Below are 22,409 nucleotides of genomic sequence, written 5' to 3' on the forward strand. Positions count from 1 at the left end.
CGATGGAGAATTAAAAGTGGCTGCAATTTTTGCCATGTCGTGCTTTTGTCATATAATGAGGGTATAATTGAAAAAGACATTGCATGGGAAATCACCCCGGGATATATTGTGCTGATGATTAATATTTTTGGAAAATGGTTATCGCGAATACTGTACAGATTTATCTCTCTCTCTCTTTCTGGGTGTGCGGGAAGAGAGAAAGGCAAAAATAAACTGTGTGTATACTTTGGGGGATGTTATTTTAAAATATGCATATAACTTACATGTATAATTGTGCTCATGTGAAATAAATGTTTTAAAGTTAATGTTGTTGCTCTTATAGCGTGTAATTTCGCCATGAGTGCCTCCTGAAGAATAATTTCCTCTCAAAATATTTACACAATTCGGCAAAATGAGATGATGACGATGACAGATCTAAATTGAATTAAGTTCATTCACCCACAAAATTGAGAACAATTTGTACACAAAATGATCTATTGCTCTCCCTTGGAGTGCTTGTGGGAATTCATCCCTTTGATGAACTATTCCAAAAATACACTCACGATGTACTTGATATTTGTTCAAGCGCGCATATGTACATTCCTTCGTGTTTGCTCTGCCCTCGCAATAATTGCTGTACGTTGGATGGCGCAGTGGCACAAGAGCCAAATATCTCAACAATGACAAAGAACTGAATATTCTATCGACAATTTTCCTCGTGTCGCAGAGAGAGAGAAGTATCGAGTGGGCGGGCGAATGTTCAGTTTATTTGGGAGGGAATCTACATGCCAAAGCCATATTTATTCAGGATATAGGACTGCTCCTATCGGGCCACTTTCATAAGCGTCCCGCCAGGAGTTGAGATATAAGCGGTCCACTGAAGATATATGCAGAATAAAGCACCGTGTTACCTAGAAAATTGCTCCATTTTTCGGGAATCCGTCTCACTCGCACTGCCGAGAAAAACCTCGACGTAGCGCAGCAATAAAATTCATATACAAAAATGCTGAAGCGTCACTCGAGGGTTGAAATGAGTACGTTTGTATGCTTATTTTTATATAAAGTGAAAATATCAGAGTTGTTCTAGTTAATTAGCTTTTGCTGTACATAAAGGCACACCAAGGGGTTAATTTGGCGATAAATGGCTTTGTGTTGGATGCTATTTTCATGGGAAAAGCATTCATTTTCATCCACATTTTGAGACAACTTATCAATGAAAATTAAAAATAAAATAACACGTAAATTCCATTTCAACAATTTCTCCGAAATTTTAAGAATGAGATTTATCAATGATGTTTCGGTAAATAATGTAAAATCATTCCGGACTGAAAAAAGTTGGAAAGAAAATTTTCTTGAATTCAAATTTCTAAGAAGCTTATAATTGAAAATTTATTATGAAATATTCAATACTTTGTCGCTTTTAAAAAATTCTATACACACGAACCTAATTTTTCAAAAAAATATGCACATAAATCAGCAAAAAATTATTTTTTTTATCCCTTTCTGTTCTGCTCTCACAATGGTGCTTTTTGCCAAATTGGAAATTGGATTTTCGTTTAGGCACAAGAAACAGGACGAATGCGATTCTGACAAAATATGAACCATTTATATTAATCATGGCTCTGCAGGCTCACATTATGCGAGGCACCATGTGTTACCCTGTGCGAAAAAAAACGCAAATATTGTGCGCAGATACGCAAAGATGTAGTGCGAAAAATCATGAAGCCAAATTGACTAGAAGGAAAATTTATAATATTGTAAATTTGCCAGAAAATCTCACTCTTCCCCATCATTTGAGTGTGTCTCTTTACGTCGAATTTCAAAATAAAGCGCCCCGAGAGTCACAGACTGCGACTGAGTATTCATGACTTTTGTCGAGTGTGGAAAAAAATGTGAAAAATGCCTCTTCGTCGACAAATCGCGGATTAACAGTTGGTGTAGATGGTACAGCGAACACCTATAATAATTCATGAAACTAATAAATCACAGTGAGAGAGAGAGCGTTTAATTTGGGTGAAAATGAAATGAAAATGGGATTCATTCATTAGGGATTTTCATTAGAATAATGGGACACTTTGTCCCTTGACGCTGTGCCATGGCGGCAAAGGGACCGAAATATCATTTAAGAAAATCAGCAATTTTCAGATTAAATCATAACAGAGAAAAGGGATTTATTTAGAGAGGATATTGAGACCATTTCATTACACCGTTGATGTCAATCATCGGGGAAAATGTCGCCGAAAGCGAGAGAGAGAGAGTCGAGTAAATACCAAAGTTCATGCATCATTTTATATTTTTCATCGTGGATGCTATGTGTCTCTAGTATTGGTAGCGAAAGGCACTTTCGGAGCATGCGAATAAGGGTGAAAATGTCAAAGTTCGCTTAACGCTTTTGCAGTGTGGCAGGGCGAAAGCTCTCTATGCTCTATTCATTTGTGCTCAAGCCAAGGTTGTCCTCTTCATCGCAGCTTGCACAACATTTTCTGCGCACCGACAATTTCAATTTTATGCAACAGTGCAACAAAATCACTTTGCCATTTCCTCTCGCAGTAAATTCGAATTCAAATTGGACTCATCCTCCTGTTCGCAGTCCTGTTTACTGACGATGCCTTCTCATGGGTCGGAACTTTGCCAAAATGGAATGGTAATTTAGAAGGTCTGAATGTGAAATAACACTTTGGAGTGCTTCGGAGCGATCGAGTAGAAACATGATTTGAGAGAGCAGAGATTCTTAAGGACTCTTGTAAAATTTTTTTTTAACTACTTTTCATTCTGAAGAGAAGCACATTTCGGACTAATGGAGAAAACGCCGAGAAAGTCATATCTTTAGAGACTATTTCTTTGGTGGAGAGTCTCTAAAAGCTCATAACTGGATATTAAAACATGTGAGGCTTATAGTGAAGATTTCTCCCCCGACGAAAATACACTCCTAAATTGGCTGTCAATTTGAGAGAAAATCCACCCCTAGAATTACATTTTGACGCAAAGCCCCGCTTTTTTTCAATATCCATGACGCACTCGTGAGCTCTGCTGGGGGTTGAAAGAGGAGAGCCGAAAGAATATTCACAATTATATCAATTTATGAAATATACATATCTACTGACTTTTTCCCCCACGGAGAGCATTAATTCTCGTGCGATAGTTATATTTTGGGTTAGACCAGGCTCACATTATGTAGGGGAGACATAATGTGCGCCCGCTATGTGCTCGGAGCAGGTCTAGGTCATTCTAGAGTGAGACAGTGACTCCAAGAGCGAAAGGATACGCTGTCTATGTGGTGCGGAGCTACGAGGAGCACATATTATGTATTGTGTGGAAAACTCTCACACTGAGCGTACATTATTTACTTCAGCCATGCCAGGAGGGATTGTTCGCTCTCGTCCCCCAACGAAAAACAGCCATATAAATCGATAGTGCTACAAAAATATATTTTCTACTCCTCCACAATACTCCACATCTCCTTTGTGGCATGTCCTCACGGTGTTTCACGACGCTCACATGCTAATAAATTAATCCCATCGCCACGAAGCGGCGGCGAGGGACTGAGAAATTATCGCAAAAATTGCTTTAAGTCCTCCTCAGAATTATCTCCTCATCGCAATTGCATCACATGCCCCAGCAATTTCGCAAGTTATTGACTCAATTTGCCTTTTACGACCACATTAATTATCGCATCTAAGCGGCAACACTGAAAAGGGATGTTTCGCGACATTTTTTTTTCTCTTTTAGTGCACGAGAGAGAGGGAGAAGCAATTGCAGAAGGTAATAAAAAGCATGAGATTTAGTGCATTAAAAATGCAACTAAGATTAACTGTGATGATAAGCTCACGTTTCGCCTGCGCTTAATGCTGCAGCTGGGATTAACATTGGGTTTGTGGTCAAGTCTAAAGGCGAGAAAACTCGATTTGAAGCTGAAGAATAAACAAAGCTGAGTAAATATTCTTCAACGTTTAGAACTCCGAATGAAGATTGTGCAATCGACTATGATATATCTGTCTCTATACCAACTAAATAAAAGTAGAACAGATTTAACAATCCCTCACGCTTAGTTTCTGGATTCCGTGACCTTCTCTTGGTCAACGGATCACAGAGAGTTGCTGAATTTGAAATTCAAGCTCCTAAAAGCCCATTAAAGTCAACATTACATACGATGCGCACGAAATTACATTAAATACTGCAATAAGAGTTTATCTGTGTGGGGAGGGAATTTTCAGAAATTAGCATACATTAAATTTTTATTGAGAGGCTTTTTCATTTGCATTTCCCCACACTGAAGTGTATGGGTGAAATTGACTTCTCAAATTCAATCAATCTGTGTTTTTTGTCATCAAAATGTAAATATCACCGGATGGAGTTGGGTCGAATAAGACGATTTATGTAATTACATTAAGATATTTCGCTTCCAAGAAAAACCACCTGTGGGGTTACTTTGTGCACACACACGAATGGGGCAGGTTAGCATTTATTTGGGTATTAAATTTCTGAGAAATTCAAGACTCCCCAAAAAGGTATCATATTTCAATAATGTTTCTTCAATTCTATTAAATTGACCAAAAATAATTGACAAAGCGGGGAAATTATACTTTTCGAATTCGTCTCTTCCCGCCTCGCGTATTCGCGCAGTTGACAGTTGTCAGCCATGGGTGTCAGTTTAGTGGCTGTCATGGCTGTGTTGATAAACATTGCGTATTTTTCTTCCCTTTTCTCACTCCTCCTGACCATCCTGTTCAGTGTTGGGGAGATTGAGGCCGCCCAGAGCACCACAAAGGACAGGGATTCCAGTTCCAACAACCACAACACGTACCATCCGCTGGGGCCGCTCGTGAAGTGCTCCTTCCTGCCCAGCGACTTCATCGACTGCGAGTCGCCCCAGCTGCGGGGCAACAACACCTACGGATGCTCCAAATTCGGTGGCGTGTACTTCGAGGACGTAGAGAAGACGTCCGTGCGATGCACTGTGCTGCCGGAGATTGAGTGCTACGGCGAACGGACGTTTATGCGCGATGGAGTGCCGTGCGTGAAGTACACAGATCACTACTTCGTCACCACGCTGATCTACAGTCTCCTGCTCGGCTTCCTGGGCATGGACCGTTTCTGCCTGGGCCAGACGGGCACGGCGGTGGGCAAGCTGCTGACGCTGGGCGGCCTGGGCATCTGGTGGATTGTGGACATCATTCTGCTCGTGACCAACAACCTTCTGCCCGAGGACGGCAGCAACTGGGTGCCTCACGTGTGAAGCACACCCCTTCCGCACCCCCAAAGAACGCCTCTTCACGAGGTATTTTATGCTATATATGAAGATCTTTATTTTGCAATTTGTAACTAAATACAAATTTGTCTAACTTTTAAGAAAATACCTCGATTTGCACTTTGTTTGCTAAAGATTTGCTAGTCAAATCACTTAATCATTTGCTATTACACTCTTTGTTAAACAATTATTATCATGATTTGCTCAACCATTTTTTTTATCTGCTGAAAATAAAAGGTTAACTTTTCTGTGTAGTGTCACTACATTCACTTGCGTACAAAGAAACCTCTGAAACACCTAAAAAGACACTACGAAAATTGTACTTTCATTAGTAAGTGATCGATTAAAATTTAAAATGTTGTCTGACATCACTTGACGAGAATTGATGGTCAATTTGATGATTTCTAGAAAAAAAAAAACAGTAAAACTCTTGTAAATATTTAGTCACTCTAAGCATAGATCGTATGTACATATGTTATGTATTAAAAGAAATTGAGACTGTTCACTCACGTTTTAATAGTTTTCCTCCTATTTGCGGTTCTTCTTCAATTCCTCCGCGGATTTGCCTTCATTGGACGCGGATCGCTTCCTCTTGTCGCCAATCTGCAGGCCCTGTTGCAGCTCCTCGTGATGCCTCTCGGCCGAGAGGAATTTTATGTGAATATCCCGCAGATCAATCACCTTGTTGACATCGTTCTTCACTTGAATACTAATGTTTTTGGTGTTTATCAGCTGTAGCATTGACAAGAAATATCTCGGCAGCAATTTCGGGCCCTCCTTCATGGCCATAACACTCTCCAGAGACAAACTCTGTCCATCTGGCAGAGAAGCATTCCGCTTCGGATTCACCGCATCGAGAATCTCCGTTCCATACGCGTGAATATCAAAATGCCCTCGTGCATGAGACACTCTCAGGATGGGCTTCAAATACTCATGCCAGCGATTCACTTTGTCTGTCATCTGCTTCATGTCCTCTACGCGCTGGCGATGCTCTTCCGATGCGATCTTCTGCAGATTCCTCTGATGGTCAGACAGTTCTATTGTCTCGTCAGGCGCCTGAGTGTCATTCAGGAGAATATCGTCACTTGCCACGGACTTTTGTGAGGTTTCTCCCTCATCCATTGACCTCAGCAGCGATCCAAATCCAGAATCACTGGCATTTGTGAAGATTTGCGAGCTACTCTCCTCCAGAATTGCATCCATGATGTCCATCGTGTGTGACGGTGACTGAATTCCCGAATCCGCAGACATCCTGGGGTGTTTGTGTGGACTTATAGGAGAGCTCTTCTCCTGGGTGAGTGTCGATGAGAGGATTTTACTATTTGATAGCGTGATATCCATTATTTCTGACTCATCGAAGCCCTTGAACTCCTCAGACTCTTCCGGATCGGGCGTCGGCGGCGGTGTGGGAATGCTCTGAAGACTCATGTCCAGCTTAAACAGCCTTCTTTCACCAGGAACTGCCGGACACGATCGCTCAGCTTCTCGCCGTTCGGCAATCCACTCTTTGGGCAGTGCAAACAAACACTTGCTGCGCAGTTTCTTCTCCGGCAACTTCAGGATGTTCATCTCAACGACGCTCCGTCGCTCGAACATTTTCAGTGGCAGTGTGAAGTCCTCCGAATGCTTGAGATAGGCACTGTCGATGCACAGCAGATTCTTCACGGACGAGCTGATGGTGAACTCTTTCGGCGGATCCTTCTTCAAATGCTCCATGATGTCCATGAGTTCTACGTTTGGCGACAGAATTCGCCAGTCTGACGGACTCAGGTCACTAATCTGGATGGTGTTGGAGAATGTCTGTGACATGCCGATCCCCTCATCATCGCTGGGCAAATTGTTTGGAGATGGCGGCATTTCAGGCACTTCTTGCAGCAGATTCTTTCCCAGATCCTCACTGATCGGAGGTTCAATTTCAGGCACTTCCACTGTCACGGGCTGCATTAGAGAGCAATCCTCGAGTTGGTTGGCCTCTCTGCTGGTCATCTCCATGCTCTTACTCCCCTTGTAGTGCTTCTTCAGATTGATATCATTCCCTACGGCCTGATTTTCAGCGTCAATGTGTCCACTGAAGACTTTAAAATCCCTTCGACGACCCACAATGTCCTCGCCGTCGTAGTCAAAGATGTGACTCTCGCCGAAGGAGGTGTACCTGGAGCACATCTCCTCCTCCTCCATCTCCAGTCGCCTCCGGGCGTGTTTCTTGCCACCCTTCGCATCCTTCCGGACAGTCCACGTCGTGAATTCCTCCTCGAAACTCCTGCCACCCTTCTGGCGTGTCTTCTGCACTATTTTCTCGCACAGAGTTGCCACGGGGAGACTCTTGAAGTCTTTCACGATATACTCAGCACAGTGGAACTTCTCGCACAACGTTTCCGGACGAAAGCGCTTCACTCTCTTTCGCTTTCCCGTCTCCACATCGTCAGCTCCGCGCTTATCACTCTTCCTGCAAAGACAGCGGGGTGAAATAGTGATGATCGTGCGGATTATCACATTTCCTCGGTCACATTTCTACTCACTCTGCATTCTGAGATACGCTTTCACGCACAATATTGTACACCATTTCCTCCAGGTAATCCACCTTCCTGCCGTATATCTGGGCAGCGCTGATGATCAACATCGCCGCCTCGGGGAAGTTGGGCTGCTTCCGCAGCTCCTGGTAGCGCTCCAGCCACTGAAAAACAGAAATTTATGGATGAGTCTTCCCTGGAAATTGTGCCCCTTTGACAATGGCGATCCTCACTTTTGTCACTTCGAAGCCAAAGCATTTGTCCACTTTCTGGGCCGTCTCAATAAACTGCTGCGCTATCTCCGATGCACTCAATTCCCTGAGCGTTCCTACGTCTCCGGGCATTGTTTTTTCACAGAGAAACTCCGCAAATTGGGAAGGAAACACATTTCTCTACCACATAAGAAATTTTGCCGTAGCCAAAACAAAACCCGTGCGCCAGAGAGAGACAACTGCATTTTGACGCTCCGCCATCTTTACGCACACCCGCCCCTCCATTTTAGTACACGCGTCAACTGGTCGACAGCGACTGGTCGTGCGAAAGTCCGTGGAGGTTTTCGTGTTAAATAGTTTTTCAATATTTTCCTCGCATAAAATACTCTCTTTCTCCTCTACATACTATCCACAATACTGCACATTAGTCTATCCAGCGGGTGGCAGTGATCCTGATTGCTGTCGCTGCTCGCGTTGTCGGAGGAGAAGTCCATCAGCTCCACCGGAACGATGAGCTTGTTGTCTTCGTCCGTCTGATCCGGGAGCGCACTGAAGGCGTTTTTGATGATCTCCCGCACTTTGTCCAGATGCTTCTGGAATCTAGCCACGGAAATCGTGTGAGAAGTTCGTCTAACATTCATCACAGTTGAGATTTTACCTCTGGGCTGTCTCGATTCGCTGCCGCTTCTGCATCTCCATCATCACTCGGAGGGTTTCCCTCGCTTGGTGGGGCCGAAACTCATTCAGCAGGTGGTGGATGTGAACGAACAGTAAGCTCAGGTCCTCGACCTTCTCGGCCCTCCGCGGATTGTCGGGATTGTGCACGAGAAAGTCAATGAGATCCAAGAAGTTGACCAGCAGGGAGTGGTTCAGCTTCTTCAGCTCCTTCTTGCGGTCAAAGTGCTGCGGGTAGAGTCTCCGGAAACCCTGCGTCTCCAGCGGACGGATGATATTGTCGTCATTGTTGAAGGTGTTCCCGAACATCGAGTATGTGTCCATGATGGGCATGGGCGGCTTGGGTGCCCTGTTCTTCCGCAAGTGCTCATCCGTGTAGAGATTCACGTAGTTGTTGGGTGGGAGGGGCAGAGACATCACCTGCGTGGTCTCCGGATTGGACATCTTGAGGCGCTTTGCTGTGCTCTGACCACAAAATTACTCCACGAACTTCCCAAAACAAAATACGAAGCAGTGTGAAGTTGGCGTGACTCTGACAGCGCTGCAACTGGCATGATAGTTGGCTCGCTGACTGTTTAAAAAGTGAGAACACTCCAACGTCCGTGCGATTAAAGAAATTACATTTTGCCAAAAAATCACTTTTATTAAGCGGAAAAGACACCAAATCAGCACACCCGATCTTCCCCCCTTTGTTACAGCTCAGAATATCCACGGCGATGACTGTGAAACCTCACATAATCTCCTACTTTCGGTGAATCCGCTTGTTCGATGGGCAATACTCAGCATATTCTTCCCAAGTGCTGCAAAAAGAAATCCCAATGAGAAACAGCCTTAAAGTGGCCCCCAATGCACACACCATCCGACCCGCGTGCAGCACTCGCGCGTGATGCTGGATCCGGTTGGCTGGCCGCGCGAGTTGCGCCTCATCCGCAGCACATTCAGGGCATTTTCACTCTCCAGCCACGGGAATTCCATCTTCTTCTCGCGCCGCGGCACTCCATCGTCTCCGGCACTGGCTCTCCTCGTCAGCCGATAGATATCCTTCTCGCACGCCCAGAAGAGATGCCTGACCAGCCTCTCGCGACACCTGGAGTGACTCTCGTGATGCCACACGCGCTCCCAGTCTGACTGAGTCCTGCAAAAATCCCAATGCTCATCAGAATCGCCCCAGGAAGATTGCTCACTGCCGGAATCACCTCTGCCGGAAGACTATCTCGAGGGCGTCATCGTGGTGCGCCAGGCCACTCTCGGGCAGTTCCAGCAGCAGAAAGGCCAGAGTGAGGGCCGAGAAGCGGAGCCACATTGTGACTCGCGATGCGATCTCCAGCACGGGCAGCACTCAACTGAGGCGGAAAAGTCGTGAAGGGATGCAAAAATACCTCGACTCAGGGGGAGGCAAATCATGCTCATTTCGCGCACTCGACAAGGAGACGAGAGACAACTTCTTCGTACGGTGAAATGAAATAAAAACCCACTTTCTGCAAACAACATAAAATTTCAGTGGTTTTTTGGCCGCCTTTGCAAGCGAGCAAATTAAAGAATCTTATTTTAAGTGATCTTGAATTTGGAATGATTAGAAAATGTGCAAAATGCAAGCCTAATGAGATTTAAAAGCATATGTAAGTACAAGAGCTTATGTTAATTACATTGTAGACCTTAAGTCGAAGATAAGATGCAATTAAGATAAAAATGCACATTTAGTTCTTGTGATCGTCTTTTTATGAGCTGACCCTTTCCAAAAGTACTTAATTTGTAGTTTTGATTGTTTCATAGTATTGATTGGTTTCTAAAGACATCCGAAGATCTTTCCCAATGTCACGATCTCATTAGTGAACTTGCATTTCAGCGAATTAAATTAAATTGTATCCTCGATTACAATCACACGCTGCATTTTTCATGATGTTTTCCTTTAGAGAATTTGCCTCAAGAACACAATTGAGCCGTATCGCATAAGCGCTCATCCTGCACACAATCATGGGGTAAAATATTCCCGATAAATTAGCGTCTATTAGGGGAGTTTTCTTGGAGTCCTCCCACGCCAAATTGCGCCCCTTTCACACTCTGGCCTGACCGCTGTTTTCCAATCAATTCCAATGTTTGCCATTTCGTGGAGTCACCGGGAAAAACAACACGAGCAGCAATATAATTTCTCTCGATTGGAAATAACAAAGTCCAACACACCATCAATATACATTCTTATGCTCCTTTTCAGCCGCACATCCAGTTGTGTCCTTCTCTGTGTGTGACAAAAATCTCACAACGCACAGCAGAGAAATGAGAGACAATTTGCACTATTTGCACAATGAATCCAACTGAAAGACAACACGTCGTAGAATCTTTCCTGGAACACCCCTTCATTTCGGACAATCCGCCTTCCCACGCGCGCTGTTGAACTCGTGTTGACCACCAGTAAAAATACACCACAAAACCACCCCCAGCGAAGTGTGGGGGGATGAGAGAGTGACAATATCGCCACAGTGATGAAGCCCCACAACATTGCAATTAACCATTGATGTCACCTTTGTACTGCAGTTTATCTGAAATTTATTCAAAGTCTCCCTCTTCTCTTCTTCTTCTTTTCTCCTCCTCAGCACTTTCTTCTCATCTCTTATAAAGTTTATACTAAAACCTTGCATTCTCACTTGTCTTCTGCTATCATTATTTAAAATTTACACTGTACAAATTGAGGGAATTCTCATATCTCGCAATGTTTCTCAAAAGACATGCTTTTCCTCTCCTCTTCCAAAGTCTATCAAATACACATCATGTTTCAACTAAAAACCCTCTTCAGCCACAATTGAAGATATTAACTTGCTCTCGAACTAATATTTTGCTAAGAAATTTAAATAAGAGTGACTCTTTTTCACTTTTCTCCACGATTTTTTTTTCTCTTTTTGGTGTTTAAGTATTTATCATTGTTCGATTTTTTCTTCTTCACCCGCTTTTAGAATCATGATTTTCGATGTGAGAATAGGAAAATTTAAAAATGCAAATAAAATTTCTCCACCTTTTTTTAGTGGTAGAAACCAAAATATAAAAATACCCTTTCTTCAGTGTGATTTAAAACCATCACACGTTCGGGGAAATATTTGAAAATGAGGAAAATTAAGTGGAATTGCAAAGTAAATCAATGTGTTTATGTAGGAAAATTTGGCCAATCATCGAATTTTCTACTTCCCTCGCGAAAAACCATTCTTTCTGGTCTAATTTTTACCCCCCCATTTTTTGTACCTTTGCAATTCAAATTGTAAAATAACCACCCACATTTTCTTCTTCCTTGCCTCGCTATAGTTTCTTTTTCTTTTAACCTACTAAAAAGAATACCTTCCTGTTTTAGCGGCGCGAGTCCTTCGATCTCGCACGATGTTTCGACCGATCGCGACTGGATGAACTGTAGCGATCATACTTCGATGAGGAGCGATCCTTGCCGTCTCGATCTCTCCTGTCCCGATCACGCTTGTAGTCCTTGGAAATGTAGTCCTTGCCACTGCCGTGCTTATCACCGTTGATGTACTTGTCCCGACCGCCAATAGGAGACCGATCGCCTTTCTTGTCACTGCAAAAAAACACACCCAATTCAGTGTCAACGCGATGGAAAATCTCCACACTTTCTCTCTCTTGATCTTTGACTCACCTTTTCCTGTGCTTCAGCGAGGGCGACGTGCTGGGCGAGTGCGAGGAGTGTCTCGACTTCTTCTTGCCACTGCTGCTCAGCTTCAGCGGCGTCCGTGAGCGTCGATCGTTCAGCTTCAGCTTCTTCCGCGATCGACCCTTGTCGTCATTCGACGGACTCGGCGTCCGCGACTTGGACTTGGAGTTCTTCTGCCCGTCATCGTTCGCATCCACCTGAATCGGCACCGCCCGCGAGATGAATCCACTCCACGCATTGTGCGCCGATCCGTTGCTCCGCTCCACGCTGTGCTGCACCGGCGACGAGTTCTGGCCCGTGGCACGCGATTTCGTCCTCGAGTCCATGTACCGCTTCCGCAGCTCCTCCACGGCCGCCTCGAGCTTCTCCACGTTCGCCTTGGGGCGCCTGTAGAGCTGGCAGATGCGATAGCACACGTCCTGAATGTGTGTCTCGCTGATGCGAAAGATGCCGTACCAGGGCTGATTGGTGGGCAGATTGACGGACAGCTTGCGCGCCGTGAGGTAGATACAGGCGCAGGCTATCGTCTCGGGCTGGTAGCGCACGAACACGTCCGTCCGGAGGGAGTCATTCATGAAGTTCCACGCCATTTGCATCATCTTCTGGTTTTTCTCGAAGCCCAGCACTTGCAGATACATGACAATGATCTGGAACAAGAGAAATGCGCGGTCAGGGAGAGATTCCGAGAGGCGAATGCCATCAACTGACTCACCTTGTGCGGATGCTTCACGTGCACGCAGAATCCCAGCTCCTTGAGTACTCGCCTCTCCGCCTTGATAACTTGTGTCTTGAGCGTGATATAGTTAATATCAATTATCATAGGCGTAATAGGTTTTTGTGCACGGACTTGTTTGATATGGTGGAAAACATTAATAACATCGCGTATTCGTCTGGGCGCCTCTTCGATTTTGGACGCCAGACAAACACAGCTCATGGCGGTGGTCTCCATATTGTGTCGGACAAATGATTTAGAATAAAAGAAACGCTGAAATAGTACCTGCCCAGTTGCCATTGCCACCTGAAATTGTGGGAGATTTATACAAGAAAATTTTACGATTTGTGACTATCGAGTCCGTCACCCCCATTCAACATCAACCCAATCAAATGAGCCTCGAATGGGGTCGGGTGGGTGGTTGGGTGCTGCCAACACAGTCACCTTTTGAGAAAGAGGGTTAGATTGAGAATGTTGCACTGGTAAATACCATATTCATCATCACATATAAGTCAAAGGTGACACCAACCTGTGGCAGCTTCAGCAGTATTCCGGCCGTCTGGATGAGCTCACAGCCCAGAATTCGCAAGTCGACCTCCGTGTCGCGATCCAAGCCGTCCAATTGCGATGGCGTTTGCTCCAGCTTTCCGTCCGGCAGCAGGCAGTTCTCCAGCGAAATCACTATCTGCCCGTATATCCTCTGCATGGGCTTCGCCGCGGACTCCTCGTTCTTCGTCGAAGTCATCGTGGAGGAGCACTTTAGCGACTGTTTTTCAGCAAACACCAAAACGTTTTGCGGAGTTCACACACCAGCCATGTTGAAATACCCCCAGAATGACGAATTATCCAAAGGCACGCGTGCCAACATGACGCGCGTTTCGGAGTGTCACATCGGGCAACACGGAACTTGGATAACAGAATGCTGTGAGAAAAACCAAAACAAAGCACTGCTCGAGAGATTAATTACTCGATTTTCACTAGAAATTACCATGGAAGGCTGCGAAGTGAAGAGTGTGAAAACCCAGACACGATCGAAATCACCCACCGGAAAGCTCACGAGGAAAAATTTGCCGAAAAGAGCTCAAAATTACAGGTAGATATTCCTGAGATCTACAATGAATTAACATTGCTTATGAAATTGCAATTTCTTTTCCATCTTTTTAGTAAAGAGCAACTCCTGCAGGCCATGAAGAAGAAGAAGGAGTGCACAGCTAAGGCTCAGAGCGTCGTGGAGCGATGTTTGGAGAAGGAAGTGGAGGAAACTGTCTTCCTATCGTCACTGCAAGACATCAATCAGTGCCACTATGATGATATTGTGGAGGAGAGAGTTATTCTGCACCTCTGCGGATATCCTCGGTGCCCAAAGGAGTTGATGGATGTCCCCAAGAAGCAATTCCACATCTCAACTCACACAAATAAGGTGTATGATATCACGGAAAGGAAGAACTTTTGCAGCAATCAGTGCTTCAGAGCATCGAATTACATTAAGGCTCAACTCCTGACCAGTCCTCTCTGGCTCAGAGATGTTGAAGACATTCCAGTGTTTAAGGTCCTCGAAATAGATTGAATTTGAATTTAATTTTCCTGAGAAATTCCTGTTATCCTCCCGGAAAAGCTCACAGGTTGTGTAATTTTTCTGCGTCGCAGCTGTTTTTCTGGATAAAAATCTCACAGCATAATTTGCAAACAAAACATCTGTTTTGCAAAATGTTTTTCCGTGATTCAGCTTGAGCAACAGGAAGTGCATGCGGCGCTAAAGATGGCAGCGGAAGTGAAGATTGACTGTTTCGCCCAGAAACCCTTTAGATTGGTGAAATTGTCTATTGTGTCGCCAAATATGCTGGTGCGAACGTCTTCGCAGAACGGCGATCCCAAATTCGAGTGTCGCGGCTGGAAATTGTTCTTCACGAATGAGTTTGAGTGCAGAAATATGACCCAGACTCACATCTACAACGTCTTCACGTCCACCTGGTCCACCATGGAGGCCGTGGATGATTCTCTGCAGGAGCCCAATCGGCATGTCTTCAAGACGCGCTACGGGAAGAGAATAGCGTACGAGTACGAGGATGGGGAGGAGTTGCCGGAAATTCCTCGTCCAGAGCAGCCCCTGGAGTGCTACGGATCGACGGTTTATGGGGATTATCTGTACACATTCGGGGATCTCAGTATATCAGAGGAAGGCGGCGACAGGAAGTTTCTGTGTGAAATTTTCAGGTGGGATTTGGGGACTCTGCGAAATGCTGATGATCAGGAAGTGCTGTCTTTCAGGGTTCATCTCAAGGGCATGGGACATGAGTACATCTCACGACCAGTGCATCAGAACAGCGACAGGCGCTTCGACTACTCTGTGGTCGTGGTGCAGGAGAGAGTCTTCTTCATCGGCGGCCAGGGATTCGATCAGCTGGTGGATCTCGTGGAGCTTCCAGTGTTCAGTCTGGAGAGTCTCGCGTGGACCACAGTGAACACAAAGCCCGACAGACGCGGCAAGTCCATTCAGAACTACCCAGAAGCCAGAGTGACGCCCTCTTGCCTCGTGATAGACACTCCCACTGGCCAGGAGATCGTCGTCGCCGGCGGGAATGGCAAGTTCGACAACTGCACAGACATCTGGGCGCTGAATCTCACCACTTACGAGTGGCGCTTCATCAACGTGATCGAGCAGATAAATCTGATGATAATGCGCGTGGCTCAGAGTCATCCCAATTGCATGTACATCTGCGGCACGACCGGCCACTTCGAGATCTACCGGATGTGGCTGCAAATCCCACGCCTGGAGACCATGTGTCTGGAGGCCATCAGTCACTACGGCCTCTACAAGATCCCCGACGCCGACCTGCTGAGATTCCGCGTCCCGCCCAGATTCTTCGAGGACCTCAAAAAGTGAAGAAAAATATAAGCTTATTTATTCACTTGCTCTTCTTAAATGCCTCAACGGCCTTCCTCATCTTCTCTTGCGCCTCCGCCCTGTCCTTCTCGCGCTGCGGGATCTTGGCTTTGGTGTTGGGTATCCGGGCGACCTTCGGAATGCCCTTGCTGGTGCTCGGCACGGGTTCCTCGTCGCTCTTTCGCTTGCGTGGAGCTTTCTCTTCAGTCTTCTTGGCGGGCTTCTTCCTGGTCTTCTTGGGCACCTCCTCGTCCTCCTGAACGGTCGCCAACTCTGTCGGTTCCCCAGACATGTTATCAATAGCCTTTCGCACCCTCTTGCTGACCTTCATCTCTGTGCTGTGACGAGGAGTGAGGATGTTGAAGTAGTTCTTAATCGAGGGCTGCACTTTGCGATCCTTCATCTTCTTCAGCACCGGCACCAGCAGCTCGTCAGTCCTCGTCGATGGCCAGCCGAATTGCTTCTTGCTGAACTCCTTGATGCTCTCCACATCGAGTTCTCCCCACACAAAAGCCTCCTGGCTGTCGTCCACGTGAGGATACAGATAAGCGCGCAGAACACTGACGCTGGGAAAGCCCTCAGTCATCACGATGTTGTTCAGCTTCCCCTTCAGCACGCTGCGCTTGGACGTGGTGTGTCGGCTTCCATGCCACCAATCCTTGAAGCTCTTCAGTCCCGACAGCCTGCCATAGTCGGTCTCCGATGTGTCTGTGATGGGGAATTGCGCCAGAATCTCCAGCGCCGTCACAGCTCCGATCCCATTGATCCCAATCGTGTAGTCGCTGCCCACCAGCATGGCCATCTGGATGAGCTTCGTGCGATCTATCTTGAAGAGCTTCTCGATCTTCTCCATCCGGTATTCCAGCACATGCTTCCGCTGATCGAAGAAGTTCTTGTACACCGTCTGTCCGCCAAACAGCCAGATATCACTGTCATCCGTGATCGTGCCGTCCGTGAGCTCAATGGCATTCATGAAGGCACACTGCGCTTCCGCCTCCATGGGCGCCACAATGTACGGAATCCCGAAGAGCCTGAGCAATTGCTTGCACTCGTGCGTCATCTTCTCCGTTATGGACACACCCAGGCGCTCCTGCTTGTTCCTTTCACTCTCCAGGCTCTTCGTCTCCTGCACCAAGTCATCCTTCAGTTGAATCAGCGCATCTCTGTCCTCTGGAAACAGCTCCTTCGCCACAATCGGTTTCTCCGCCTCTGCTGAGGATTTCCCAGGAGATTTCTTAGCCGATCTCGGAGATTTCTTCACGAAGAAGGGCGATGTCACTTTTGGCACATCTTCCTCAACTTTCTCCTCCTTCTTCGGCGTCCCGGACACTGTGAAGTAATCATCCAAGGATTTCTTGGCCTTTTTAGGAGTCTTTTCCTCATCAGTGTCAGATATCTCAATCACTTCCTCTGGCTGAGACATCTGAGAGGTTTCCTTGGGCAAATCATCAAGAGTAATGCTGGAGATTGCTTTCTTCTCTTCCAACAACTCCTCAAGAATGCTCTTCTTTGTGCTGTCTTTCCTCAACTCCTGACTTTCTGGAGGATTTATCACATCTGTTGTGCAAACTTTATCTTCAAGAACTGTGCCATTCTCCTTGTGATCCTCTTCCTTCTGATTCTCTGAATCTTCCTTAGGTTTTATCACAACTTCCAATGGTTTATCCTCAACAACTGTTTGCTGCTCTTCTTCTTCTGTGGGTTTTGAAGACTTTTCTGAATCCTCTGCTTTATCCTTTTTGGCGAAAACATCCGAGAACAGATCATCCTCAACAGATTCAGGAACTTCACTGGGATTTATCACAACTTCCAGTGATTTCTTCTCAGCAACTGGAGACTTTTCCGCTTCTTTAGGCTCTTCAATCTCCTTTTTGGCAAAGATGTCCGAAAAGAGGTCATCTTCGAGAGATTCCCGAATCTTACTGGGATTTATCACAACTTCGAGGCTGCTTTTGTCCTCTTTTGTGGGAACTTCTTCAAAATCTGAGTCAGAGTCACTGGAAATCACCTGCACAGTCTCCTTGATGGGCTTCTCCTCGGGAACTTCCTGGTCAAACAGGGGAATTTCCACTGCTGACGTCTCCTCTTCGCTCTCCTTGAACAACTCCTCGACATCCTCACTAGACATTCCTCCGAATTCCATCATGTAAGTTCTCGCCATGGATTTGGCGGTTCCTTTGAGAAATCTTTTCTGTGCCTCGCTCATCTTCACGGCGCCCTCAAGATGTTCCTCCTCGTCATCTTCCTCTGGCTCCTCCTCGAGAGACATTGCAATGGCTTTCGCTAGATCACTATCAAACTCCGTTCCCAATGCAGAACTTGGGCCTTCTTCAGCATCTTTCGACTCGGCCTTCTTCGCTTCTTCCAGAGCTTTCTTCACATCCTTCACGAAGACGAACTTTGTCACATCGTCATTAGCTATTCTTTGGCCATGAGACTTTGTCGCAGCCGCCAGAACGCCCTCCTCAGTGAGCATTTTTTCCAGTTCTGAGAATGACAGAGTCGCTCCGCCCATTTCTTGCTCAGCCTCCTCCAAGGACTGCTGAACTTGGTGCCTCTTGAGCAGTCGCTTCATTTGGAAGCTGGCGAAGTCGTTGCTCTGCACCGGAAGCTCATGAAGACGTCCCCAGGATGACTGCTTCCTCGTCTCCTTGAGATCAGTGAGGATTTCATAACGTTTGTCAGCCGGAAGGGCTTTAAAAGCCGCACTGTTCACATCTATGGAGTGCAGAGTCATCGTAGACATCTTCTTCTCCTCAAAGGACTCATCCACAGGAGCTGCACTCGGAGTATCCTCCATTGGAGGCAGCTTGAACATGTCATCTCTGCTGGCTTTCTTCTCCTCCTCGATTCTCTTCTTCGGAGACTTTGCCAGCAACGAAGCACTGTCGCCCAGGACTTGCTGCACCACTCGCTCCTTTGCCAGAGCTGTCAGGAGGAGCTCCTGCAAGTGATCGGCCGAATTGAGGAATTGTTTCTTCGATTCTTGACGCTTCTTGATTGTTTGGCGCTTCAGCACGGGAACTCCGCCATCGAAAACAAACACCGGCTTCACGCGATAGAAAAGCAACTTGCAGAGACGATGGAACAGTCCCAGCAAGTGGGCATTTGGGAGTGTGCCACCCTTTGAGTCCTGGAATCCCTTCACCACCTGGTGCAGCCAAATTGAGATGTCTGCAAGGGAGGAGATTTAGCTACAGGGAGGCTTTTTGGGAAAATAGCGAATTACCTATCGCCAGAACTTTGTTCTCTAGGGTTTCCAGTGGCACAGGCTTCCCTGAGGGTTCCAGCAGCTTCCACAGTCCAGTGACTCCCATTTCGCCCTGTCGAAATCAGGGAAAATTGGGAAAATTCGGCACTATGCTGAGTATTGCACAATTTGCGGACACCTGAGTGAAAAGTTGGGTTATGTGAGATTTGCTCGAATTGCGCTGGCAACACTGTTTTCGCGCAGTTTTGCGTAAGAGAACTGTCATTTTTTGCATATTTTTGTGCGTAAATTGTATGGAAAGTGCTTTTTCCTCGTCCTCAGCTCGCTAAATATTGCCAAATATTTTCACAAATTATCTCTGCAGTGACTTGAAAGCGCTCGGCGGTTGCGCAAGAGTGGAGTGGGCATGCGATGGTGACTGATGGCCAGAAGGTTGGCAGACGAAGGAAAATGGATCTGCTAAGTGATACTGAGATTGCATCAATTTCGAGACGAATTTGGTGAAATGGCAAGAGTGTGAATCATGCAGAGAGTGCAAAAAGTCAATAATTCCCCAGAGCATCACATATTTTGATATTCCGATTGCTTAGAGACAGTCTAGAGTGGCTTTTTCTGTGGACATGTACTGGACAATGCATCTAGAAGGCGGGCCCAGGCGGGTGAATCACGCTGCCGTGGCCGTTGGCGACAAGATCTTCTCGTTCGGGGGCTACTGTGCTGGCGAGGACTACCGCAGCTACACTGTGATGGACGTGCACATCCTGAACAGCCTCAACATGCGCTGGAGTCTCGTGCCCATCCGCAAGGAGGACTACGGCCACCCGCTGAAGTACCCTTGGGTGCCCTTCCAGCGCTACGGCCACACAGCCGTGGCCTACAAGCACCTGGTGTACGTGTGGGGTGGCCGGAACGACGAGATCGTGTGCGACATCCTGTACTGCTTCGACACGCGGACGCTCAAGTGGTCCGCGCCGACGGTCATGGGCAGCGTGCCCGGAGCCCGCGACGGACACACGGCGTGCATCGTGGGACACAAGCTGTACATCTTCGGGGGCTTCGAGGAGGCGCTGGAGCAGTTCTCGCACGACGTGCACTGCCTGGACCTCGAGTCCATGACGTGGCGCTACGTCCAGACCTTCGGAGAGCCCCCGTCGTACCGGGACTTCCACTCCGCCGTGGCTGTGCACGATCGCATGTATATTTTCGGCGGGCGTGGCGACAGACGGAGCCCGTATCACTCTCAGGATGAGATCTACAACTCCGATATCGTGTACCTTGATCTCAAATCAATGACTTGGCACATGCCGCGCACCACAGGAACCGTCCCGCTCGGCCGAAGGAGCCATTCAGCCTGTGAGAGCCACAAAAGTGCCCCAATCCATGAGACGAGATACTAACCTTCTCCCCTTTTGCAGTTGTGTACAAAAGCCTAATCTACGTGTTTGGGGGCTACAACGGCATCCACGATCAGCACTTCAATGATATGTACAGCTTCGATCCGGAGAGGAACGTGTGGCGTCTGCTGGAGAGCCGAGGGGAAGTGCCATGTGCTCGACGTCGTCACGTGTGCCTCGTGATTGGAACGAAGCTTTACTTATTTGGTGGAACAAGGTAATTGAGCTTCTCAATCTCCCCTTTGTGCAGTGATTTATAGCGCTTCCTCTGCCTCTCGACAGTCCCTCGAAGCAGCACGATCCCTCAGGATCGAATCTGTGTGACTTCAATGATATCCACGTGATGGACTTCGAACCCACCCTCAAGACGCTTGCTCTTATGACCGTCCTGGAGCACAGAATCGACCAGTCTTGCCTGCCCAGGGACTTGAAGTGAGTTCATTGGCTTCCCGATAAGATTTATCGGCTAATCGCCATGATTTGCTGTTGCTTTCAGATTGGAAATTCGATCGATGACCACACCAAATATCATTAGTCGACCACTGAATAATACTGGCTGAGGCGAGTGGGATGGGGCGCCGAATCAGCAATCGAATGAATTACGCAAAACCTCGTGAAACAATAATTTGTCGGATTTTGTTGCGCAATAAGGACCTTTGTCCACTGTACATAGTACTGTAAAGATAGGCATGACTTTGTAATAATTTATTGTATAATAACGAGATAGTTAACGTAGAGTAACGAAGAGGTGTATTAATAAAAATTGTTTAATCAGCTTGAAGAATTTGGTTTTGTTGTGAGCGGAGTTTGGAGAAAAGCAGCATGTGAATCAATTTGACTAGAGATTCGACAGCAAAAGGTAAAGTGGTAGATATATTCAGACGGAGGTGAATATTTCACTTGATATGAGTGCAAGACTAGATGTAATATTTTACACGTATAATTTTTCAAGTAACTTATGTGTAAAGATTGAATTACTACAGATTTATTGTTGCCAGAATGGCTTGAAATTAAAATAAAATTCACAATTCCCTTGCAAATTCTTGAAATCTGTAATTGCAATGCAGTCTAAACTTGATTCTGGATCATTGCGTACAGGATTTTCAGTGCAAACAAATGTCCTGAAGCGCAATGAAAATCTGATCCCAGAATCTAAATTCTATTCTTAAATTTTGTGGCATCCGAAGGTTCTCTTCAGTTGGAAAATGAGTCTGATTCTTCTGCACATCGTATTTCTTTATTTGACTGTTTGTATTTTTTTATATTGCTTATGATTGTGGGAAATTCTTGCAGAAAAATGGAAAACAGACGTTTCAAATGTCAAAAATAGGGTAAAAAACGGCTTACTTTGCTGGAGCCAAGAAGACCCTTGCATAATAAGTTTTATGTATGCAATATTAGGCTATTTCACCGGTTCTTCAGTCAGCGCTATTGAGGTCCTTGTTATGGCGAAACAGAGACGAAACCAATTGTGCATTTGTATTCTAAAGTCGAGCATTTGCCCAGAGAACTGGCAATTTAATTTTTCCAGCAACATCATGGCTTTTACCCTCTGTATATTCACATACCTACGCTTACACGGTATCTTCATACGTACGCCGAGCGGGGTGGAAACCGGAGGTGCGAGGATATGGTTGATGGTATGCTGCAGTGTAGCATAGTTTGCTTAGGAGCGAGCGAGAGGGGTGCTATTTGATGATCATGGAATGTTAGGAGGAGCGAATAATCCCTGTGGCGATTTTCAATGAAAATTCCACCACATCGTAAATTGCGGCAGCGCCCTGCAATCAAATCATTTCACATCGCTGCATAATCAATCAAGTGATGCAAAACTTGGCGGAATTAATCACTGATTCAATTTCTCACTGTTATGAATTTAAATTACAACCGAAATTTTCTTATTAAATTTTTCACCCTTCAGCGAAAGTTTTATAT

At 46.1% G+C, this 22,409-nt stretch overlaps 9 protein-coding genes across 10 annotated transcripts; 4 read left to right on the top strand and 5 right to left on the bottom strand.

Annotated features, from left to right (window-relative positions):
* Window positions 1-4,431: 4,431 nt before the first annotated feature.
* LOC132262387 (TM2 domain-containing protein CG11103) lies at window positions 4,432-5,732 on the top strand. Its single transcript, XM_059761656.1, has one exon. It carries the CDS (start codon window positions 4,619-4,621, stop codon window positions 5,213-5,215), a length of 597 nt encoding a protein of 198 aa, XP_059617639.1. The 5' UTR covers window positions 4,432-4,618; the 3' UTR covers window positions 5,216-5,732.
* Window positions 5,519-8,198, bottom strand: LOC132262385 (uncharacterized). Its single transcript, XM_059761654.1, has 4 exons — window positions 7,971-8,198; window positions 7,747-7,901; window positions 5,738-7,673; window positions 5,519-5,631 (listed from the first exon to the last, which is right to left on the bottom strand). The coding sequence occupies exons 1-3, from the start codon at window positions 8,079-8,081 to the stop codon at window positions 5,756-5,758; spliced, it is 2,184 nt and encodes a 727-aa protein (XP_059617637.1). The 5' UTR covers window positions 8,082-8,198; the 3' UTR covers window positions 5,519-5,631; window positions 5,738-5,755.
* Window positions 8,199-8,216: 18 nt separating this feature from the next.
* LOC132262386 (mediator of RNA polymerase II transcription subunit 7) lies at window positions 8,217-9,147 on the bottom strand. Its single transcript, XM_059761655.1, has 2 exons — window positions 8,608-9,147; window positions 8,217-8,549 (listed from the first exon to the last, which is right to left on the bottom strand). The coding sequence occupies exons 1-2, from the start codon at window positions 9,066-9,068 to the stop codon at window positions 8,348-8,350; spliced, it is 663 nt and encodes a 220-aa protein (XP_059617638.1). The 5' UTR covers window positions 9,069-9,147; the 3' UTR covers window positions 8,217-8,347.
* Window positions 9,148-9,274: 127 nt separating this feature from the next.
* On the bottom strand, window positions 9,275-11,030 carry LOC132263337 (probable insulin-like peptide 7). Its single transcript, XM_059763050.1, has 3 exons — window positions 9,821-11,030; window positions 9,481-9,759; window positions 9,275-9,424 (listed from the first exon to the last, which is right to left on the bottom strand). The coding sequence occupies exons 1-3, from the start codon at window positions 9,925-9,927 to the stop codon at window positions 9,367-9,369; spliced, it is 444 nt and encodes a 147-aa protein (XP_059619033.1). The 5' UTR covers window positions 9,928-11,030; the 3' UTR covers window positions 9,275-9,366.
* A 229-nt stretch (window positions 11,031-11,259) lies between these two features.
* Window positions 11,260-13,823, bottom strand: LOC132263334 (cyclin-L2). 2 transcript variants are annotated; one of them, XM_059763046.1, is made up of 4 exons: window positions 13,515-13,823; window positions 12,986-13,291; window positions 12,259-12,920; window positions 11,260-12,180 (listed from the first exon to the last, which is right to left on the bottom strand). In XM_059763046.1, the coding sequence occupies exons 1-4, from the start codon at window positions 13,728-13,730 to the stop codon at window positions 11,958-11,960; spliced, it is 1,407 nt and encodes a 468-aa protein (XP_059619029.1). In that variant the 5' UTR covers window positions 13,731-13,823; the 3' UTR covers window positions 11,260-11,957. The 2 variants fall into 2 exon arrangements, with proteins under 2 accessions (XP_059619029.1, XP_059619030.1); XM_059763047.1 differs by having other exon boundaries at window positions 12,986-13,429; window positions 13,515-13,628.
* Window positions 13,824-13,851: 28 nt separating this feature from the next.
* LOC132262474 (putative RNA polymerase II subunit B1 CTD phosphatase RPAP2 homolog) lies at window positions 13,852-14,552 on the top strand. The gene is made up of 2 exons (XM_059761749.1): window positions 13,852-14,078; window positions 14,150-14,552. The coding sequence occupies exons 1-2, from the start codon at window positions 13,852-13,854 to the stop codon at window positions 14,550-14,552; spliced, it is 630 nt and encodes a 209-aa protein (XP_059617732.1).
* Window positions 14,553-14,609: 57 nt separating this feature from the next.
* LOC132263336 (kelch domain-containing protein 10 homolog) lies at window positions 14,610-15,869 on the top strand. The gene is made up of 2 exons (XM_059763049.1): window positions 14,610-15,199; window positions 15,254-15,869. Exons 1-2 carry the CDS (start codon window positions 14,745-14,747, stop codon window positions 15,867-15,869), a joined length of 1,071 nt encoding a protein of 356 aa, XP_059619032.1. The 5' UTR covers window positions 14,610-14,744.
* Window positions 15,859-19,271, bottom strand: LOC132263333 (DNA excision repair protein ERCC-5). The gene is made up of 2 exons (XM_059763045.1): window positions 19,099-19,271; window positions 15,859-19,043 (listed from the first exon to the last, which is right to left on the bottom strand). Exons 1-2 carry the CDS (start codon window positions 19,184-19,186, stop codon window positions 15,892-15,894), a joined length of 3,240 nt encoding a protein of 1,079 aa, XP_059619028.1. The 5' UTR covers window positions 19,187-19,271; the 3' UTR covers window positions 15,859-15,891.
* Window positions 19,272-19,352: 81 nt separating this feature from the next.
* On the top strand, window positions 19,353-21,267 carry LOC132263335 (kelch domain-containing protein 3). The gene is made up of 4 exons (XM_059763048.1): window positions 19,353-20,433; window positions 20,496-20,691; window positions 20,757-20,906; window positions 20,971-21,267. Exons 1-4 carry the CDS (start codon window positions 19,701-19,703, stop codon window positions 21,032-21,034), a joined length of 1,143 nt encoding a protein of 380 aa, XP_059619031.1. The 5' UTR covers window positions 19,353-19,700; the 3' UTR covers window positions 21,035-21,267.
* The last annotated feature ends 1,142 nt before the right edge of the window (window positions 21,268-22,409 follow it).

This window comes from Phlebotomus argentipes, unplaced genomic scaffold, assembly GCF_947086385.1.
Source record: "Phlebotomus argentipes unplaced genomic scaffold, Phlebotomus argentipes genome assembly contig_15, whole genome shotgun sequence".
Classification (NCBI taxonomy): domain Eukaryota; kingdom Metazoa; phylum Arthropoda; class Insecta; order Diptera; family Psychodidae; genus Phlebotomus; species Phlebotomus argentipes.

Bases quoted from the DNA above. Each gene is read 5' to 3' on its own strand.
- LOC132262387 (XM_059761656.1), top strand. From the start codon at position 4,619: ATGGGTGTCAGTTTAGTGGCTGTCATGGCTGTGTTGATAAACATTGCG.
- LOC132262385 (XM_059761654.1), bottom strand. From the start codon at position 8,081: ATGCCCGGAGACGTAGGAACGCTCAGGGAATTGAGTGCATCGGAGATA. The intron at 7,902-7,970 runs GTGAGGATCGCC...TCTGTTTTTCAG, and splicing joins TTGGCTTCGAAGTGACAAAA to TGGCTGGAGCGCTACCAGGA. The intron at 7,674-7,746 runs GTGAGTAGAAAT...CTGTCTTTGCAG, and splicing joins AGCGTATCTCAGAATGCAGA to GAAGAGTGATAAGCGCGGAG.
- LOC132262386 (XM_059761655.1), bottom strand. From the start codon at position 9,068: ATGTCCAATCCGGAGACCACGCAGGTGATGTCTCTGCCCCTCCCACCC. The intron at 8,550-8,607 runs GTAAAATCTCAA...TTCCGTGGCTAG, and splicing joins CGAATCGAGACAGCCCAGAG to ATTCCAGAAGCATCTGGACA.
- LOC132263337 (XM_059763050.1), bottom strand. From the start codon at position 9,927: ATGTGGCTCCGCTTCTCGGCCCTCACTCTGGCCTTTCTGCTGCTGGAA. The intron at 9,760-9,820 runs GTGATTCCGGCA...GGATTTTTGCAG, and splicing joins GAGATAGTCTTCCGGCAGAG to GACTCAGTCAGACTGGGAGC. The intron at 9,425-9,480 runs GTGTGTGCATTG...TTCTTTTTGCAG, and splicing joins TGCTGCACGCGGGTCGGATG to CACTTGGGAAGAATATGCTG.
- LOC132263334 (XM_059763046.1), bottom strand. From the start codon at position 13,730: ATGACTTCGACGAAGAACGAGGAGTCCGCGGCGAAGCCCATGCAGAGG. The intron at 12,921-12,985 runs GTGAGTCAGTTG...CTCTTGTTCCAG, and splicing joins ACGTGAAGCATCCGCACAAG to ATCATTGTCATGTATCTGCA. The intron at 12,181-12,258 runs GTGAGTCAAAGA...GTTTTTTTGCAG, and splicing joins TCGCTGAAGCACAGGAAAAG to TGACAAGAAAGGCGATCGGT.
- LOC132262474 (XM_059761749.1), top strand. From the start codon at position 13,852: ATGACGCGCGTTTCGGAGTGTCACATCGGGCAACACGGAACTTGGATA. The intron at 14,079-14,149 runs GTAGATATTCCT...CCATCTTTTTAG, and splicing joins AAAAGAGCTCAAAATTACAG to TAAAGAGCAACTCCTGCAGG.
- LOC132263336 (XM_059763049.1), top strand. From the start codon at position 14,745: ATGGCAGCGGAAGTGAAGATTGACTGTTTCGCCCAGAAACCCTTTAGA. The intron at 15,200-15,253 runs GTGGGATTTGGG...GCTGTCTTTCAG, and splicing joins TTTCTGTGTGAAATTTTCAG to GGTTCATCTCAAGGGCATGG.
- LOC132263333 (XM_059763045.1), bottom strand. From the start codon at position 19,186: ATGGGAGTCACTGGACTGTGGAAGCTGCTGGAACCCTCAGGGAAGCCT. The intron at 19,044-19,098 runs GTAATTCGCTAT...CCTCCCTTGCAG, and splicing joins GAACAAAGTTCTGGCGATAG to ACATCTCAATTTGGCTGCAC.
- LOC132263335 (XM_059763048.1), top strand. From the start codon at position 19,701: ATGTACTGGACAATGCATCTAGAAGGCGGGCCCAGGCGGGTGAATCAC. The intron at 20,434-20,495 runs GTGAGAGCCACA...CCCCTTTTGCAG, and splicing joins CCGAAGGAGCCATTCAGCCT to TTGTGTACAAAAGCCTAATC. The intron at 20,907-20,970 runs GTGAGTTCATTG...TGTTGCTTTCAG, and splicing joins TGCCTGCCCAGGGACTTGAA to ATTGGAAATTCGATCGATGA.